General features: G+C 37.3%; 1 protein-coding gene across 52 annotated transcripts in view; it reads right to left on the minus strand.

Moving 5' to 3' along the window:
* The window catches only part of Ptprd (protein tyrosine phosphatase, receptor type, D), a 2270506-nt gene that overhangs the window by 154667 nt on the left and 2102158 nt on the right, over positions 1-13681 (minus strand). For 25 of the 52 annotated variants that reach the window (NR_160919.1, NM_001352630.1, NM_001352628.1 and 22 more), the window contains 2 exons: positions 11380-11513; positions 7052-7196 (listed from right to left, as the gene is read on the minus strand). Coding sequence is in view for 50 of the 52 variants with exons in the window: in NM_001352630.1 (NP_001339559.1) it covers positions 7052-7196; positions 11380-11513 (279 nt within the window). In the remaining 2 variants the exon portion in view is untranslated. Of the gene's footprint in view, positions 1-3508; positions 3703-4543; positions 4850-7051; positions 7197-11379; positions 11514-13681 lie in introns of all 52 variants that reach the window. The other 27 variants (XR_003954893.1, XM_017320046.2, XM_030253324.1 and 24 more) reach the window with 3 other exon arrangements.

Below are 13681 nucleotides of genomic sequence, written 5' to 3' on the forward strand. Positions count from 1 at the left end.
AATTTAAGTATTTTAATAGTTAAACAAGTAATTTTAACTACTTAAATTACGACCGCTTAAAAATACATAAGTTTCAATGAAGATTTGTGAGAGATACTTAAATTTCAATGAAGAGTCAAGAAACAAATGAAATGGAGAGGAGATAAATTACAGAAAAAAATTAATAAATGGAAAAGAGAAAAATATATAAATTTATTAGCTATATAACAATAAAGGTGGAGATGCAGTTTTATTATGTAAAGTAGTTGAAATCCAGAGAAGCCTATCAAAGTATGATCATGCTTCTGTTCCCAAATTTAGAGATTTTAAAACAGCAACTATGATGTTATTATCATTACATTATAGAAATATTCTACTTTAAGAGCAGTACAATAGGGCCCCCAATGGAGGAGCTAGAGAAAGTACCCAAGGAGCTGAAGGGGTCTGCAACCCTATAGGTGGAACAACAATATAAATTAACCAGTACCCGCAGAGCTCATGTCTCTAGCTGCATATCTAGCAGAAGATGGTCTAGTCGGCCATCATTGGAAAGAGAGGCCCCTTGGTCTAGCAAACTTTATATGTCTCAGTACAGGGGGGAATGCCAGGGCCAAGAAGTGGGAATGGGTGGGTAGGGGAGCAGGGCGGGGGGAGGGTATAGGGGACTTTCAGGATAGCATTTGAAATGTAAATAAAGAAAATATCTAATAAAAGAATTGAAAAATAAAAGAGCAGTACAATATAGGTTTAAAAAATTATAAAAACAAAGTAGATTTTTGATGGTCCTCCAGTGTTTGAAATTGATTTAGTTTTAAATTTTCCTTTTTGGAGTTTAAAATTATCATTATGAACCTTTAATGGTATCTTTTCATTCTGTTTTTATAAAACTTCCTTACTATGTATCCATTTTATTCCACTGACAATGGAATTTTCTTGAAGTTTGGATGAAGGAAGCATTTGGGGGACTGCAAGACACCCAAAACACCAGTGGGTATGAGTCTGAGGTAAAGTTGGCTTCATTGACAACTGTGTCCTGCCATAACAAGACTCAAAGGCTCACTGGGAATTGATTCAGTAGTTCTATGAACTAAAACAATTAGTTTTAAAAAGTGTGTGTATACATATACAGATATACATACATTAATATTTAATATTTATTAAAATCTGTGCTTGTAAGCAAATCTATGCATAGAAGAGGTTAAAAGAAGCCTAAATCTGCCTATTTTCTTCACTCTACCAATTTTTTTCTTTTAAAAAAATTTGAAATTACAAATTTTTTAGATAAAATATATCACATGTCAATTGCAATATAATCAGTATCATTGAGTTAAATATTAACAATTATTGATAAAATTGATAAATTTAACCCATATTCTAAAGCTCATTAGAGTCCTAGGTAATAGTCAGAATGTAAAGTTTGTGAGAACAGAAATTGTGAGAACTACCCAAATGGTAGAAGTCACTAAATAGTTAGAGGACTAGTTATGCATAAAAAAATATTGAAATATAATTGATATCTACATATAATTTTAAGTGATGTTTCAGGCTAGATTTTCACAGGTATATCAAATATCTGCAAACTATTAAACAACTCCTAACACTCTCCTTTTAGACAGTACCATTGCTTTTATTCTGATGAGAATACATAGTCATTACATTCACTAACGTTAAGACTGTGTCTCCCTTTGTTTTGTATATATTTAGTAAATATATTAGTTATTAGCTGAGTAAACATTAATTTATTTTCTTAATTTATCTTAAAAAGAAATCAACATTTCTCTCAAACTATTGACTGAAAATACACCTACATATTTTAACAAGGCTAGAATAAAATCCATATCTCTAATGAAAAGAGTGGTCAAAAGCCCTTTCTCATGTCAAAGGCACATGACACACATTACATCAGCTATGCTTGCAGAAATCGCTGCAAAGTAGAAAGAGGTCTGAGCCCTAGGAATGTGCCACAGATTCAGATCCCTTCAGGCTTTTAGTTAGGATGATTCAAAATAGAAGCAAACATAAACAGTTTTGTGAGCTGACAGCATAACAACTTTTATGGGTAAACGCTTTCATTAGCACAGTAGGGGTACATATTGCCTCATATTTTCAGAGATAAAAAGATAAAACTGGGCAAACTTATGTAGAAGCTTTCATTCTGTTTCTGATATTTTCATGCTTACATAAAAGATATTTTCATTTCAAATTTTAAATTCACAAACTCCATCCTTTTTTCTGATCAGCCACCACACACTTAAGCAAAGTATCAAGTATCTACATATCCTATAACCCCAGTACCCCATCACTGTCAAAAGGGCTATGGCAAGATAGGCCCTGGGTTATGTGACATTTCCAGCAGGGCAGTTAGAAACTGGAGTTTTTCTCTTCCTCCCAGGAAAACACTTGAGTGACAAGTAGATAAATAATTATATATTCATTAAGGGGGATTACTTTTAAATACCTATAACCTACAGGGAAAATGAAAATGTTATATGCTTTGCTTTAAATAACTGACTAAAAAACCTGTCAGGGACACTGTGGTTGTAAACCACTTCCTCAAGGTCAACAGGACATCTCAAACATGAAACTACTCATTATTAATAACTCCTTTGGTGGTATAGGCGATCTATGCAACCATGTGTACAGGATTGTATGGATGCATGTATAAGTGAGGATGTATGCACCCCTGTGTGATTGTGGAGGCCAGAGGACCACCATGGTGTTGTTATTAGGCTCTGTTGACCTTATTTTTGAGATAGGTTTCTGACTAGCCTTGAACTTGTCAAGTAGGTTAGACTGGCTGGCCAGAACGTCAAGCCATTTCCATTTTCCACCTCTAGGATTACACCTGTATATGCCACACTTGGCTTTTTCATGGGTAGATTCTGGGGACTAAACTCAGGTTCTCTTTGGAAACACATCACTGACTGGGCATTTCCCCAGCTCACTAGTAATTCTTTTAACGTGGTTCAGAGCAGGAGATCATATTTATTCTCTTGGAAACTTTAATTTAATTTTTATCATCAAAGTCATTATCTTCACTTCCTGGGACAGAAAACAATTATTCCCATAAAATATATGACCTGATGAAAGGCAAAATAAAATAAAATGCTGAGTTCCTTCCCCTGAATAAAAATGTCTGTTCTCTAGTAAAAACCCCAGACTTAAGAAATTAGATCAACCTTGGTCCAAGTAATTTAAACATAGCAGAAGGTAGATTCTATCGACCCAAGTGTAGCTTGGAATACTTTATTGTGGCTTAGTTAGGCTCATCATTATTTCTTGAAGTGAGGAGTGTCAATTTAGACCCAGACATAAAGAACATAATATCTATTTTTTAAAGTGACTTTTAATTAAACTTAAAAGCAATTTATTTCAGTTTAATTTTAGTTGACGTTACTTTTAATATATAAGGTAAATACATAGCAATGGGTTTTAAAGCCTAGAATTTTTAGTAGAATAGTGTTTAAAGCACAAAAGGGTAAATTCTGGCACAGACTAGAAGCAATGTTAACCAATAAAACAGGCTCACCTGTGCATCAGCCAGCATGACATCCTTCAGCATGGGCTGACCCTTCGGCTCGCCATTTTCCATTTTCACATAGTGCACCTGATATCCTCTTATCTGGCCATGCTGCTTATTGGGCACAGGTGAGCGCCACGAGACTTTAACAGCTGTGGCGTTGACAGCCTCCACCTCGACTTTTCGAGGAGGACCACTTGGAACTGCAACAACATCATGGGTAAAAGACAATTATAGGCACTCGTCACCGGTGCAGCAAGAGTGCTTTCTTTACAAAAATGGGTAGACCCACTATGCTTCATTGAAGAACACAGACATCTTCAACTAAGGAAAATGATCAACCAATCTGCTCTACATTTTAAGAAAAGATCAAAAAACATGACCGATGCAAAAACCAAAATGGAAGAAGAAGAAAAAAAAAAGAGTATCAGAGAAATAGAAAAACATGTAAAAAAAATGTACAAAAGCCAAGGAAGATGCTTTGAGGTCCAAAGCATTAAAGCACAAAGAAGTATTGTACTGAAATAATAACAAAAACAGATTGTTGACAGTTGTGTGTTTTTTAACATTTTTGTTTTAATAGCAGAATAAAAAGATTCTTGACTATATGGATTCTTCTCTCTTTTTTTTTTCTCATATCAAGAGGTCGTTCCATACAACAGGTGCCAAAAATCACAAGACAAAAGACAGTAAGAAGGTGGCAGTTTTGAAAGTTAATTCCACAATGAAAGAGAATTTAATAAAAAATGCCAAGAAAAACACAGGAGACATTACTTGGAGGTACAGAGAAAATCTGGATCATAGGACCATAAGAGCAAAGTGTCCCTTTAAAAGGTAGAAAATTGTTGAATTGAAATTGAACAAGAAAATAAGAAAAATAGCCCAGGATTAGGAAAGACAGGTCTTTGGCCAAAAGTTACATAATAAAAATGTTGGATCAAAAATGATGAGCAGAAAAAATTTTAAAAAGAATAACTGTTAGCCTATCCAAAGCAGACCCAGACTGTGTCAGAGGAGCGAACTGACGGAGCGGAGGCAACATACCATCTTCATCGGTTCGAATCAACACGGACAAGCTCTCAGGGCCAGGGCCGACATCTGTGTGGGCAGTCACAGTGATCCGGTATTCAGTCCATTTTTCCAGCTGTTCCAAAAGGTACTTGGTAGTATCCGAAGGAATTCCCAAAATCTCATGAGGCTTGAAGTCTTCCCCATCCACTGCAGCATACTTGAGGGAGTATTCAGTGATAATGCCATTCTGTTTTTCCACTGGTGGAGGTTGCCAACTTACCAAAATACTAGTGGAACTTGGGCTGGTACAACTAATATCTTGAGGAGGAGCTGATGGCTCTTATTTTGGTAGTGAGTTAAAGGAGGATTTGAGTGAAAGGACAGGAGTGGTTGGAAAAAAATGATAAAACAAAAGAAAAGGCAAAAATAAATAAACGAACAATAAGGGCAGAAAAAAAAACCAAAAACAATACTTTGAAACTTAAAATTTTTAACATAAATTTATGAACCTTGGCTTAGTAACATGAGTAAACAAAAAATATGAACCAATGGTCAAAATAACTGTTAAATAATGAATGGGGGAGATGTATGGAAATGAAACCATGTGTCAGAGATCCTCAAATAAAATCACCTACCTGCATTTTAAATTCTTCTTCTAAACCAATTCCTTGATATCTCCCATCCCCACTAAACTGACTAGCACCCCAAACATCAAATAATTGATGGAAACCCGAGATTTCAGAAATACCATTTCCATATCTATTCTATGTCCTTTCCACATTCTAGAATAAAGAAAATCCATCCATTGCACTCACTTGTGGAAGGACGTTTAAGTGAACAAAATAAAGTAACTGATAGATGCCCTCCTATTGAAGTCAATGAAGAAAAACAAAAAAAAAAAAAAAAGAAAACAAAAGAAAAAAGAAAAACTCAACAAACATAGAAGGGCTTACTATCTAAAAAGTCTAAGTCAGCCTGACCAGTTTTAACGGAAAGCGTTAATCTAACATTGATTGTAGCCAAAATAAAATGAGCATGCAGAATCATTAAGGAATGAGAATGCGCAGGCTGAGATTTACCTACCGAGGGCAAGGTCAGGCTTGTTGGTTCTGACTGTACTTACCCTATTGTCAGCTCTCAGCTTTTTTATTATAACTCTTCTCGTGACACCATTGCTAGTAAAGAATTAGATCCCACCAGCAAAATTTGGTAAAACTGGTATTAATCAGCTATCCCTTACAAAAGGTCAATAACACAGCAATTAAAAATACCTAGTTAACCTCCCCCAAAGAATCATGATTTATATTATTTATATATTTATATAGTTTATATTCAGTTTCTTTCCTTTTTTTTTTTTTGGATGCAGTAATTCATCGAAAGCAGATTTACATAAGAGCTAAAACACACACTTTTACTGTCCATTCTAGCATAAGACAGACATCTTCTGAGCAATTATTTCCCATCAAATTACCCCTATACATCACAATGTCAGGAAATACAGTTAAAATACTACACACAAAAATCCCACACAGTAGCTGTAAAATTGTTCGAGATAAATTGAGTGGATGGTTAATTGTTAATACTTATTAAAGAGTGAATGGCAGCATTATAAACCATCACACTTTCCATCACAAACAATGTTTTAGACAATATTTATAGAAAACAACATGTTCTGGGCATTGTGAAGCCCCATTATAACAAACTTGGCTACGCTGAGACATGCAAGCTCAAAAGAGAATGAAGTTAAGGAAGCGAAATGGCATCCAGGGCACAGATGTTCCTATGATTATTCCAATATCCTCAGATTTATCTAAACTGAGATTTTCTGTGTCTACATGGACTCTCCAGGAGTAAAAAACCAGTCATATGCACTGAGCCTTCCTCCTGAGTAGGAACAAATACATGCTAATCACTTGTTTTTAAAAGGAAATCATTTTGCTTTTTGCCACTCCATACTCTGATGTGCTCTGGCCTGATTTCTCTGCAGTGATTTCAACCTGATTTTTGTTTTGCAAACAGGGTTTCTCTGTGTATCTCTGTCTGTCCTGGAACTCACTCTGCAGACCAGGCTGGCCTCAAACTCAGAAAGCCACCTGCCTCTTCCTCCCAAGTTCTGGAATTAAAGGTGTGCACCACCACTGCCCAGCCCTGCAGCCACATCATTTACTGGATGAGGACAGAACTAACTACTGCACCCATTTCCTAGCTATGATAGTCAATTAGCTTCTCTGAAATTTTGTATTTAGGAAGTGGAATGGAGGGTCTTTTATTTGTGCCATGTTTGAAAACAACACAGGTCCTATCTGTGTCCTGTATCCAGAGATGTGTGTGTGTGTGTGTGTGTGTGTGTGTGTGTGTGTGTGTGTGTATGCCACAGAGATAGTTGCTGAAGGCTCAGCACACTACCAGGTTTGTTCTTTAGTTCAAAACAGAACAAAAAAACAAAAAACAAAACCAAAAAAAAAAAACCCCAAAAAACTAAATGTTAGAAACATTTCCTAGAGAGAAATGGGCAACAAGGTAGCAGAGAGAGACACCTACTTGATTGCATGGTTCTAGCTGATATTTCAGCTGTAGAAGCACCCAGGCCTTGAGGAGAGCGTGCAGACAGACGGAAGTAGTACAGGCTGTTTGGTTTCAGCCCTTGAAGCCTATAAGATGTGCCTGGCTCAATGGTGATTCGCTGCTGCAGATAAACAGAGAAGTTAGTCATTTTCTTGTGAGTTGGTGCACATATGGCATAATAACTGTCTGCAACATTAGACTTCTTTCTAAACCACAATACCATCAATATATAGCAAAAAGAAACAATTTCAGGGCTATGTATGAAATTATACCATGAGGATGACATAGTTGAAAGGTATTTTTCCATAAAAGATGACTGAAACAGAGATACCAATACTGACAATTATCCACCAGCACACAATAAGGGGCAAGGAGAGGACAAAGCCAGGATGCATGCCAACCTGAAGATATACAAGGTGCTGCAAACACAAAGACAAAGGACATTGGCTAAGCTTGAAGGATGCTGAGCATGCAAAATTCCATTCAATCACACACCCATGTTTTCTTCCAGGATTCTACAATCCAAATGGGGGTGGTAAATATTATATGCCCAGAACGGGCAACATTTCACAAGATGCTATAAAAGAGTTGTGAAGGACTAGGGACATATGTCAGCATACATAATGTATAGAAGGCCCTGGTTTGGGTTTCCTACCATAAAAGAAAGTTAAAAAAAAGAAAAGAAAAAAAAGCAAAAGCTACAAAAACAAACATAAACAACCAGTCTTGCAATCCCACCACTGGGCAGTGGAGGCAGGAGGATCAGGAGTTTAAAGTCATTTTCAGTTACTTAATGATTTTGAGGCCAATCAATTTTAAAAACAAGCAAACATGCAAAAAGAATAAACACAAAGCCAATCTCTGGACTGAACGTGAAGTCTCCAGTGTAGGAGTTAGATGAAGGACTGAAAGAGCTGAAGGGGTTTGCAACCCCATAGGAAGAACAACAATATCAACTACCAGAGCTCCCAGGGTCTAAACCACCAACAAAAGAGTACACATTGAGTGACCCATGGCTCCAGCCATATATGTAGTAGAGGATGGCCTTGTTGGGCATCAATGGGAGAAGAGACCCTTGGTCTATGAAGGCTCGATGCCCCAGTGTAATGGAATGTGAGGGCAGGGAGGCAGGAGTGGGTGGGTGGGTGGGTGGGGGTATAACCTCATAGAAGCAAGAGAAGGGGGGATGGGATAGGAAGTTTCTGGGCAGGGGAAATCTGGAAAGGAGTAACATTTGAAATGTAAATAAATAAAATATCTAATAATAAAAAAAAATAAATAAAAAGAACAGACCAAAAAAAAAAAACATGAAAAAGATCTGAAATTGTTGGTGGTCCTAAGATTACTTGTGTTATTGAAGAAAGCTGAATCATTTCTAAGAACTAAGACCATTGCTATGGATTTCTTTAGTATAGTTGAAAACATTTTTGTGGCTAAAGAGCATATAGGTAACAAAATTATTCATAAACTTCTCTATACCTGTTATATACTCGTTAACATTATTGGGGATTATCAAAATAAGGTACTTATCAAAGCTAGGTTTCACATCTGCCTTTGCATTTTAGCAAAAGCATATCTGACTATAAGTAATCAATGTCAGATACAAACAAATATATAATTGAACAGAGGCATAAACAATCTTAAGCCTTTTTTCTAACCAACTAGTATTGCTATTCACACAAATGAATTCAAACAAAGTTAATTCAAAGATAAATATGTAGAAAACATTTCTAGAGTGCTTATTAAATATAAGGGCGCTTAGAAACTTCAGATTCCTCAAATAAGAAAACAGGATTCTGCACCTAAACAATTGTAATGCACAGTAGTACATGGAGAGCTAGTGCCCCAGTAGTATCAAATGACTGTCATACACCTCAACTCATGTGAAAGGAAGAAAGAAAGAAAGAAAGAAAGAAAGAAAGAAAGGAAGGAAGGAAGGAAGGAAGGAAGGAAGGAAGGAAGGAAGGAAGAAAGAAAGACGCCCAGCACATTTCAAACACCACCACCCTGGCTCTGAGTCCTGGACTGTATAAGAAAACAAGATGAGCAAGCATAGGGAGCAGGACAATGAGAAGCATTCCTCCATGATTTGTCAGTTCTTGCCTTCACATTCCTTTGTGTCAGTCATGACTTTTCTCTGTAATGGACTGTGCTCAGGGTACCTATCCCAAATAAACCCTTACCTCTATACTTCACTATTACAGAAATTGGTACCAAGAGTGGGGCATTGCTGGGCTGAATCTGACCACATTATAGGGTTTTATCTGGGAACAGGGTGGACGAATTTAGAAATTTGTTCTGAAAAAGCCATTGAGGGATCAGAGCTTAGTGAGATGTTCTGGGACAACTTGGAAGATAATGTGAGATCAATGTAAACATAGGAGTGACCTACAAAGTCTTAGACGAAAGTTTGAGAGTCCTTTAAAGAATCTATTGAGGCTGTTTGTGTTATATTTTCGATCAAGACTTTGTGGTTTCTGGTTAATGATACTGAAGACTCAGTTGTAATTAACAAGAGAGCAATATCACTAAAGTACTGGTACAATCCATGCTGGTTATCTGGGCCTGCAAAGTCAGCTGTAAGTAAAAAGATACTAGCCTCAGTGAGGTGACATCTTGTAGCAGTTATTTATTCACAGTTAAAACACAGAAGCTGTGGTCCATTTGTGGTCCAAAGCTGTCCCCTAAAGTAGTAATTGGTAATGTCTAATACTCTCTTAGGTGTTATTGGTGATGAGAGCTGCAAGATTAGAGGGGTCATGGAGAGCAGCTGGGGCTTACACAAGTCAGACTCCCTAAAGATGTCCCAAGCAAAGCTTAAGTAAGGGGGAAGTATCTGTTACAGTGTAAATTCCAGGACAATTGAGATGCTGAGGCCACTAAAGATAGAAGCATGTGCAACCCAGAACTGACCTGAGACTTTGAAACAAGTTGCAGATGCTGTGGATGGCAGAGGCAGAGGCAGAGGCAGAGGCAGAGGCAGAGGCAGAGGCAGAGGCAGAGGCAGAGGCAGAGGCAGAGGCAGAGGCAGAGGCAGAGGCAGAGGCAGAGGCAGAGGCAGAGGCAGAGGCAGAGGCAGAGGCAGAGGCAGAGGCAGAGGCAGAGGCAGAGGCACAGAAATAAAGCTGAGTAAGCCTTTAGAGCCCAGAAAAAAAGAGCAAGTCTAAGACATCAGACACTAAGCCATTTACACTGTTTGGTTTTGTGTTTGCTTTGTCTTAATTATAACTGTACCCTGGTTCTTTTGGAATAAGTATGTAATTTATTTTTTTTTTATTTTACAAGAACCCAGAGTTAATGAACATTGAATTTTTAAGATATTAGATATTTTAGAGATTGATCTTTTAAAGTGTTTTAGTGTTGTGGGACTTTTACAGTTATACTACATTTTACTCTGTAACATTAATATGAAATCTTAAGGATAAAAAGGAAAGGAAGGATCTGTTAAGTTGACAAGGGGTCAATTGTGCTGTTTAGGTTTTTTTGTTTTTTTTTTTTTCTTTTTTCTTTTTTCTTTTTTTTTCAGTGATATAAGCAAAGGTCATTTGAGAGGAGGAAACCATAATTTAAAAAAAATGCCTTCATCATATTGGCCTGTAGGCAAGTGTATGGGGGCATTTTCTTGATTAAAGATTGGTGTGGGAGGGCCCATCACATTGTGGGAATGATACCCCTGGTGGGTAGTTGGGGGATGTACGAGAAAGCTCAGACATTTCTCTGTGACAGGCTGTATTTAGGACATCTAAGTCAAATAAGCCCTTTCTTCTCCAAATTGCCTTTGGTCATGGCCTTTATCAAAGCAACAGATTACAAACTAACACATTATTTAATTAAAAAAATTTTACTTTAAAAGGGATTCATACCCTTTGGCACATACCTTTAATTCCAACACAGCATTTGAGAGGCAGAGGCAGTCAGATCTCTGTGAATTCAAGGTCACCCTGGTTTACATAGTGAATTTCAGGACAGTTACAGCCAAATAGAGGGAGTCTATCTCATAAAAGCATACAAATTTCAAATATCCATATGATTGTATAATGGCCTAAATAACTACTATGAGCAATTACAGAAAAAAAATTAATGGCATCCCTCTACCTCATGTATGCTTTGTTTTGCTGTGACCTGATGATTGAATAGTATCTAGCTTGGAAAACTAAATCAAAAAGCATGTTATCTAGAACAATAGTTTTTTTTTTTTTTTGACTCCCATCCTCAAAGGCTCCAAATACCCATTTGGGTTGTTTTGGTCAAGGTCCTCTTTTCATGTAAATCTTTCCCACAAAGGAAAGATTTATAACTCTTACCTCTTCTCCTTGATCCCCATCTCTGTAGACTAGTTCATAGCTGGCAATGGTATCTGATCGTGGCGGTGTCCAAGACAGCAAAATACTTGTTTCAGATTCAGGTTCTGCTTTGAAGTTTAGTGGCTGCCCTGGTACTAAAAACAAGGAGGCAAAGGACTGAGCTCACCATCATAACCAGTATTCAGAAATTCTTCTGGTTAAGTATGTGTTACACTTAATGAAGAACAAGGCTCTTACATCATCTGAGATGTAAGGGCCTCCTTGAAGACAGCTCATTTATACTTCTCAAAAGGATAAGAGTCATGTGGTGAATACTGTCTCAGTCCTTGAGAAGTTTAATATGCATACAATGTGAAGTAGAAGTAACAAGATCATTATGTCTATATTTCATAATTCAATTGTAAAGACAGTAAAACTATGGATTTCAAATAATATTATAATAGATAATTTATATAAAATACACATATAATCCATAACTCCATTTTGCATATTTACTTTTCCACCCACAATTAGGTATAGTTCTGTCCCCTCATCAAGGAAACTTTGCTTTGCAACAGATGGAAACCATTACAGAAACACAGAATTGATCAAAATGCAGAGTTGTGGAGCACAGTCCCAATTCATACATCTACAACATAACTCCTTCACCTAAGGATTGTGGATCATTGTGGAAGAAGGGGCAGAAAACTTTTTTTTCCCTAAGTTTGCAGACAGATGTTTATTTGAGTAGATACGATGGGACTTATTTCAGACTTACTCTTCTGAGATTTTATAATTTTGATTGTGGAATATTGATTATACATAAGTACAAAGTCATGGCTCAGTGTGCATTTCTGTTCTAAGTTTCATAGTGCAGGGTGTGTGCTACGCCATAAAGAATGATCTTAAAGTGTATCATGGGCATAGAAAATAAATGATTTTGAGTATTGTACAGAAACATCAGTTGGATGGCTTGATCTTCAATTCAATCACTTGAACTTCTTTGATGACATGATATAGAGACTGAGGGTCTACAACTAAACTGCTAAATTCTCTGTTAACATTTCTTTTTTTTTATTTTGATTTTTTATTATGTATTTTCTTCATTTACATTTCAAATGCTATCCCAAAATTCCCCAGGCAATCCCCACACACACTCCCATACCCACCCACTCCCACTTCTTGGACCTGGCATTCCCCTGTACTGAAGCAGATAAAGTTTACAAGACCAAGGGGTCGCTCTTCCCAATGATGGCAGACTAGGCCATTTTCTGATACATATGCAGCTAGAGACACGAGCTCTGGGGATACTGGTTAGTTCATATTGCTGTTACACCTATAGGGTTGCAGGCCCCTTTAGTTCCTTGGGTACTTTCTCTAGCTCCTCCATTGGGGGCTCTATGATCCATCCAATAGCTGACTGTGAGCATCCACTTCTGTGTTTGCCAGGCCTCGGCATAGCCTCACAAGAGAGAGCTATATCAGTATCCTTTCAGCAAAATCTTGGTGGTGTATGCAATAGTGTCAGAGTTTGGAGGCTGATTATGGGATGGATCCCCAAGTATGGCAGTCTCTAGATCGTCCATCCTTTTGTATCAGCTCCAAACTTTGTCTCTGTAACTCCTTCCATGGTTGTTTTGTTCCCAATTTTAAAAGGGGGCAAAGTATCCACACTTTGGTCTTCATTCTTCTTGAGTTTCATGTGTTTTGCAAATTGTATCTTGTATATTGGGTATTCTAAATTTCTGGGCTAATATCCATTTATCAGTGAGTACATATCAAGTGAGTTCTTTTATGGTTGGGTTACCTCACTCAGGATGATGCCCTCCAGGTCCATCCATTTGCATAGGAATTTCATAAATTCATTATTTTAATAGCTGAGTAGTACTCCATTGTGTAAATGTACCACATTTGCTGTACCCATTCCTCTGTGAGGGAACATCTGGGTTCTTTCCATCTTCTGGCTATTATAAATAAGGCCGCTATGAACATAGTGGAGCATGTGTCATTCTTACCAGTTGGAACATTATCTGGATATATGCCCAGGAGAGGGATTGCGGCATCCTCTGGTAGTACTATGCCCAATTTTCTGAGAGGCAGCCAGACTGATTTCCAGAATGGTTGTAAAAACTTGCAATCCCACCAACAATGGAAGAGTGTTTCTCTTTCTCCACATCCTCGCCAGCATATGCTGTCACCTGAATTTTTGAACGTAGCCATTCTGACTCGTATGATGTAGAATCTCAGGATTGCTTTGATTAGCATTTCCCTGATGATTAAGGATGCTGAAGATTTTTTCAGGTGCTTTTTAGACATTCAGTAT

The sequence above is a fragment of the Mus musculus genome, chromosome 4 (assembly GCF_000001635.26).
Source record: "Mus musculus strain C57BL/6J chromosome 4, GRCm38.p6 C57BL/6J".
In the NCBI taxonomy this organism is placed as follows: Eukaryota; Metazoa; Chordata; class Mammalia; order Rodentia; family Muridae; genus Mus; species Mus musculus.